This window comes from Buteo buteo, chromosome 2 (assembly GCF_964188355.1).
Source record: "Buteo buteo chromosome 2, bButBut1.hap1.1, whole genome shotgun sequence".
In the NCBI taxonomy this organism is placed as follows: Eukaryota; Metazoa; Chordata; class Aves; order Accipitriformes; family Accipitridae; genus Buteo; species Buteo buteo.
In genome coordinates this window covers 52,012,345-52,019,638 of record NC_134172.1, presented here as the reverse complement: position 1 = coordinate 52,019,638, position 7,294 = coordinate 52,012,345, and the positions used below count along the sequence as shown (strand labels likewise).

General features: G+C 48.2%; 1 protein-coding gene across 2 annotated transcripts in view; it reads left to right on the top strand.

The window, feature by feature from the left end:
- The first annotated feature begins 315 nt into the window (after positions 1 to 315).
- Positions 316 to 7,294, top strand: part of EGFR (epidermal growth factor receptor) — a 169,360-nt gene continuing 162,381 nt past the window's right edge. For both annotated transcript variants that reach the window (XM_075054644.1, XM_075054636.1), the window contains exon 1: positions 316 to 787. In XM_075054644.1, the coding sequence (XP_074910745.1) occupies positions 682 to 787 (106 nt within the window). In that variant the 5' untranslated portion in view covers positions 316 to 681. The remainder of the gene's footprint in view (positions 788 to 7,294) is intronic.

Genomic DNA, 7,294 nt, shown 5'->3' with positions numbered 1-7,294 from the left:
CGGAGGCTGTGCCGGGGCCACGCCGCTTTTTTGCGAGCAGCGGCGCAAATGCGAGCTCATGCCTTTGGCAGCTGCCGGGCAGGAGCCACCGGGGAGCGGAGCGTCCCCCCACCCTCTCGAGCAAGCAGTTAGAGTGTCCCCTCCCCACTCACCCCCTCCTCTCGTCCTGTGTCCCGGGACAGGTGACGGGTCCGTCCCTTCCCCACCTGGGCGGGGAAGGCGCCGCCGGTTCCTCCTCCCCCCTGCTCCTTGCTCCCGCCCCATCCTCCTCCTCCTCCTCCTCCTCCTCCTCCTCGGCGTCCCCAGAGGGAGCCCCTGCGCTCCGCGGCCGGGCGGAGAGCGCAGCCGGGCGCGCCCCGTCCTGCAGCCGGCTCCAGCCGCTCCGCAAGCCCCTGCGCACCCGCCGCCGCCGCCTGCAGCGGGAGGAGCAGAGGGAGGAGGAGGAGGAAGGCTGCAGCCCGCCCGCAGCGGGGCACGCACGTGTGCTCGCAAGCCCTCGACGGCCGCCCTCCAGCATGCTGCGCGGAGCCGCGCGGGGCAGAGCGGCGGCGCGGAGCTGATCGCGGCCGCGGGAGCAGAGCGGAGCGGAGCGGAGGAGCGGCTCCGCGGAAACCTCCGTGCGCCTCGTCCCGTCCGACCTCCCCCCCCCCGCCGCCTCCGAGGGAGCGGCGGTCCCGCAGCATGGGCGGCCGCAGCCCCCTCGCTGCCGCCGGGCCCCGCGGGGCCGCTGTCCTGGTGCTGCTGCTGGGGCGCGTCGCCTTCTGCTCCGCCGTGGAGGAAAAGAAAGGTAAGGGGGGGCGCGAGGGGGGGTCCCGCCGCCGCCGCCGCTTCGCCGGTGGCGCCCCGTGGGACCGCGGGGGCTGAGGCTGCGGGCGGCGGCGCGGCGCGGCCTCCCGTGGGGAGCGGCGGAGGGAAAGTCCCAACTACTTTCCTTAAGGAAAAAAAAAAAAAAAAGCAGAGACAGAGAGGAGAAAGGGAAAAAACCCAAACCTATAGCAGCGATCACGCAGCTCTGACTTCCTGATTCTAGGTTTATTTTCTTTTGTGGGGGTGGAGGAAATAAAAGGGAATAAGCCTTGGCACATCTCGTCGGTCGTGCTTCTCTCCTGTCGTGTTTCTTTTTCTTCTTTCCCACCCTTCCCGCGTTGCCCAATCGCTCCCCGGAGCGCGGTGCCCGGCCGGGCGGCGGGCTCAGCCCCGCACCGGCCCGCACCGCCGCTGTCGGCACCCCCGCGGTGGCGGCGGGGAAAAGCCGCGCAGCCCCGGAGTAAGCACCGCTCCGGTAACCCCCCTTGCCGCCCTGACCCGCACACCTCCGCTTGTCCTGTTAAAAAAAAAAAAAAAAGAAAAAAAAGTATACACCTGGGAAGGCGGGGGGGTGGGGGTGGCGTGGAAAGAGGGGAAACCTCAGGTGGGTTCTGGCTCCCCAGTTATTAAAAAGCAGGGCGATTTATCCCTGCCTGACCCGGCGTGAAGAAGCCGTCCCGCCTCTGCCGGCGCTGTCCCCCCGCGCGGTGACCGCCCGGCCCGGCGGTGCGTGGGAACGGCGCGGAGCGGGCGCCTCCGGCTCGGGTTCGCTGGTGGGGCTGGTGCTTTGGGGTTTGGGTTTGGGTTGGTTCTTTTTTTTTTTTTTTGAGAAACTGGTTTAGAGGGTGAGAAAACGTTTCTGGCTGGTCGGATCCGTCCTTTTTTGTTTGTTTTTTTTTTTTTTTTCCTCTGTGTGTGGTGCTCTCTTTTGTGAGTTTGGAGAGCAGGCCCCGGCTGCTGTTCCAGGCAGAGTGCAGTCCTCTTTATCTTGGAAATCTGCCAGCCAGGGAAAAATGCAGATTTGGGTGGTGTGGATTGGGTTGGTTTTTTTCCTTTCTTTCTTTCTTTTTAAAGAAAAAGCGGGAGAAGAGAATTAATAGTTTTTAGAAGGGCTGATGCATGGCATAAAGCAACCGAGTTAGTCTTTCGTGACTGTGGACAGTAAAACCGCCCTGAAAGGGAGAAACACCCCATCCAAAAGAACTAGTTGCACAACCTTTAAAAAGTGGAGAGATTCTCTTGTTCCAGGAATCAAGTTCATACCTGTTGTTGATGTAACATGGGCAGTTTTTCTTTCCTGGTTTTCTTTTTCTTCTTTTTTTTTCCCCTCATCCTTTGAAAATGATGAGAAGCAGGATGATTCCATTTGCTGTGCTTGTGTTAAAAGTCTTTTGAGATGCAGCCTCAGGTGGACATGCCCTGTAGAATATAGAAAGTGTGAGGACAAATACCATGTTATAGTGTTCAGTTCTGTGTCTCATAAACTTAGGAGGGTGCCAGCTATTTGAGGATTACTAAATAATCAACAGCTAAGTGATAAACCCAATAGAGATTACTCTCAGTATGTTCTGTCAGCAAGTAACTGTTCCTCTGCGGAGAGCTAGAGGCTCAGTGGCAGAGGTGAGGGCAGAAGAATTTCTTCAGGAAGCATTAATCAATCGATTGGTCATTGTTAGTTTCTCCCCGCGCTTAAGGATAAGCAAGAAAATGAGTCAGGGGTACAAAATGAAGCAGCATTTGAGAATTGCGAGATACTGGTTTGAAGCAACAGGTCCAACAGGTAATAGAGCATCAGTGTATGTTGTGACCTGCCTCCTTGGTCAAGTGATAGGGCCTAGCATCAGAATTCAGAGTAATTCTGGAAGTAAATGTGCTGTAATAAATATATGCAACACTCTTGAGTTTTAAGACCAAATTCTGTGGATTTTAAAGTTCAAATCACATATGAAAAAAAAAAGTACCTGGGCAAATGTTGGTTTTGTTAGAAGAATGTGAGAATCAACCTATAAAATCTGATCAACATAATAGTTGAATGGAAATTTAAATACAATTTTGTTTTTTTCCCAAACTTTTAGAATGAGATTTTTGAATGTGGATGAGAAAAAACTGGTTTAGTTGTAACATGGTAGTCACTAAGATACAACCCCCTCCCCCCCAATTGTGCATATTCCAGAACCAAACAACATTGCTGGAAACTGAAGTACACTCACAGGGATCGATACCTGCCTCTCTCTCTTATCTACCTGCTCTGATGTTGACCCACATTAACCACAGTGGAACTAATCCAGATTTCCAGTAATGTACCCCGGATGGCCTGCTCGGTGGTACCCGAGATAAATACCTACGACAGCCGGCGTGCCACTTACGCAGGCTGCATTTGACCCGTGTCCGTTTTGTGTGGCAATGCTCGGTGACAGTGCTACAGTTAAGCGAACTGCTTTTTGTTGCTATATATTGGTTTTATATCGCTAGTTTTGATCTGTAGCTGCAGCCGTTGTGGGATGGGAACGTGCCGCTCCATGTTGGGAGCGTGCATGCAAGCATTCTGGGCAGCTCGGGACCTGCAGAAGTCGGCTGTGATGGCCTTCTGTACCAGATGTCTTACATTGCTCTCTGAAAAACAAAGGAAAACTCAAGTTCCTTAAGGATGTTGAAGTATTCATTTTCACATGAAATGAAAAAGCTCCATCTAATATCCTGTGCAGTGTTTACGTGTGGGCTACATGTGTACTGCTATTATGTATTGCTGCCCTTTACATTGTTTTGTAGTGTCTGCACTGTATATTATTCTGTACTTACTTGTGACAGATGTATACAGGTAGACTAATCTTTGTGGGTTGTGTAGGGCTTGATCCGGTTACGAGCAGGCATCCAGTGACTTTTCAGATGTCCTCCTGTGTAACCTGGCTGCTGCTCCATGGGAGCAGAGATTGCTGCTACGCTGTTCTGTCATTCCTGTATTTGTATTATCCTGGTGCAGGTGGAGTTTTCTCTCTGGAGACAGGAGCGAATATATGCATGGGTGTAGGTATTTGGTTATTATCTAAAGTCTTGTCTATGCACCCATTCATTTTTTTTGTTCTCCTTGGTAAATGACTGAACATTTTTGGATTTGGAAACTGAAATAAATCTGTGCAGCCTTGGCAGAGAATGCAGTTAGAGATACGGAAATTTAGATACTGATATGGTCCAATTTGGTGAGATAATATAATTAAATAAGTAGTCCTGAGTATAGACCTGCTCTTACTCCAGTGCTGCAATGTGTGAATGATTAAGAACAAAACCCAAATCCCATCATGAAGGGCAATTTCTGACAAGTAGGGAAGGGAAGGTAAAGTGCTGGCAGTCATCTCCTTAATTTGAGCAATCTGCAAAATACAGCAGCTAGGTGAAAAAGTTACAAAAGAGATTGGCCTCTCAGCAAAGTGTGTGTGTATGGTGAGCAGACTACACGCTGAAGTGACAGTAAATACAAATGTGTTATTTCTTGTGTCAAGAGTATATTAAGAGAGTTGCAGATAAATAAGAAATCAAGATCAATGCCCTGGAGACTTTACAATCAGAGTAGTCCATTGTAATTTATTTGTTAATTTATATAGAGAGACTTTCAGGGAGTGTCACACAATGCCATTATGGTCCTCAGGGCTGACTTTTGCATTTGAGTATCCATGTATCACTGAAATCATTGGGATATGCTAGCTTTAGCAGTAAGATAGCTGACTAGCCAAACCAGTTCCTTCAGAAGGTGTCCTTATCTTCCTTGAGCACAAACTGCCTTTGCTTGTTAGCTCTTCGGAAACAAGCCTAGTGAAAAGTTTACTTCATTTTAGGGAGGACGACAATACCTTCACGGAATGGTTTTGCATAGAAACTGTTGATATTGGTACAAACTCCTGGATTAGTCCAAGTTTCGGTAGTATGTGTGCATCAGAGGGTAAAGTCACCCTGCGTATTTGAGTGGAGTATCCCAGTAAGAACTAACATACATTCAAAATTAGCAGTCAGCATGTTATGTTATAAGCATTGGCGTTTACACGTATGAGAACTCGTGTCAAATCTCACGTTAGATGGATCTGTATTGTAAAAGGGCTTGTGTAATGCAAATGTGCTTGTACTGTCAGAGAAATGCTTTGACTTGTAGAACCTTAATTGGGGGAGCCAGAATTGACTGTACCCACAAAAGCATCCTCTGGCCAGTCTACATTAGGAGCACTTGCTGGGGTGACCTGGCTGACAAACCTTTATAATTTAGACTAGTCGAAACAGGGATGAGGTCTATCTAATTCTGTAAAAAGATGACTTGCTAGCTAGAGTAGTTGTTATTTTGGAAGTGTGTGTGAATTGCATTAGGCATCTTCTATTTGGGCTTATAATGTCTCAAAACCTGATTGTGCTGTACTGCTCTCCTTGAGCATCTGCTAGGGAAAAATGCAGTTCTGTTGGTCAGGGCTCAGCTGGCACAGCAATCGCACTCAACCCAGCTAGGATTTTGCTAGTTTTAGCAAAAAGGGAAAGTTATAAGGAAAGGCAGCAGAGCTTTTTTTTCCTGCTCAGTGGAAGGCATGGTCTCACTTTTCGTTTCCCGGATTTGCTCTGTAGCAGTCATAGAAGGTGTGTAGCCTCCAATGAATACCCAAGCAGCAGTTATTGCTATGACGGGGATAGTCACCTGCCTTGCTCTCGCCTCCAGGTGAGCTTGAGCAACACGTCTTGCCGTAAGTGCAGTTGGAGAAGTTAGTGTAGAATTTGCCTCTCTGGGTCCTAAGCAGCGCTTCACCCAGCACCTGTGATGGGGGCGATGACCAGGAGCTGTGTGGCGCTGAGGTCTACAGCAGGAGAGTGGGAATAATGACGAGGGATTAGCTGATGGCCCCTCACCTCTGGGATGCACCCTTCAAATGAGGCTGATGCAATGCCACAAGTCCTCTGGTTGGAGTGACAAGGGTGGGATAAAAGCTGTGTTGGATGTGACTCATCAGAAGTCCTCTGTTCCTGAGGACCGCTGCCGTTCCTACCTGTTGCCGCTGGAGAGGTCGTGGGAGGCGTGAGGACATGGGGAGCCAGCACTATGGATTTATCAGCAGTGTGTAGGTGTGGGTAGAAAGTGTTCAGCTGAATTTTTTTTGCCAGGAATTAACGGTGCACAGGGTGGAAATCCACTGCTTGATGTTTTGTGTGGACTCTGACATTTGTTGTTCAGCTTGGTACAGTACATGCTGACCCTGAAATATGTATTGATTTGACATTCTCCTATGCCCCTTCACTTCCAGGAACACTTTATTAGTAGGTGCAGTATGAGATCTAGTATTGTTTCTGCCCATTCTGGGTTTTGATGTGTTACCTCTTGGCTTCCAGCTACAGCAAACGGGACTGTAATACTTTTTTTAGGACTGAATTCTGCTGACCTAACAATATTGAGTAATAGTATTTTTTTTTTTTCTTCAGAAATAGTTACAGAACATTTGGCGTGAATATGGGCAGCAGAAGTCATTCCTAAAGGAAATGTGCAAAAAAAAAGATGTACTTCTCTGTACAGAGAAGTCGTACCAAAATAAATGTCTATTCCTGCTGAAGCAAGGTTGTTATTTATTAAGAGCTATGACATGCTTTCCTAGTTTGTTTCATAGGGAGAATGTGTAGGTATGGGTCTTGTGCTCTCTGTGCTTAATAATGTTATTGAGGGTTGCTCACAAGGAGGAAGCCTGAGAAACCCACTTGTATCATGTGTTCGAACAGGACAACTTTCTGATGACCAGAGTGAAAAGATGAGGCCGTGTGGGTTGGCCATTGAGCTAAAAAGTACACGTGCTACCACGCTGCACCTTTTAAATTTTTTTAAAGAACAGAAGGCATTGCTAGGAGAGAGCAGCGCTGGATTTACGTAGCCCATGAAGGCGTGCAGCCTGCAAGCTTTCATTTTGAAGTTTTAATGCAAAGTGTGTTTTGCCTGTTGACAGATCCGTGCAAGGCAGATGCAAGGTTCCTCCTCCTGCCAGCATGCCTTCTCCTGCCCAACACATCTGTGTACATGAAAGTAAACATCTACGTGTTCGCATGCATGTCGTACTACTAAAGTGCATCAAATCATGGGTGGGTTTTGTTTGTTTCAGTGGTTGGAGAGAAAAAAAAAACAACTGGAAAAAAAGAATAACTTCCAGTCAAATGAAACAAATGCTAGGGTGGTTCTAGTGAAGTGAAGGGAAAAAAACCCAACAAACCAACAACAAAACACCGACAAAACCCCCCTGTTTTAAGATAATTTGGAAGACTAAATTTGACCTGAGACCATTTGTTTTCTTTTTAAGTTGGATAAGAAGGAAAATGAAATGTTGTTTGAAATGAAAATTTGCAGGTTTATTTTGAAAATACCAGAACACCACTTCATTTTCTTATGCCTCCCTCCCACTCAGTTTTTTGGCCAAGGCGTGTTTGCTGAGTTTGGCTCAAATTAATGAACTAACTTCAGTTTGCTTCTTCTCCCCCTGAA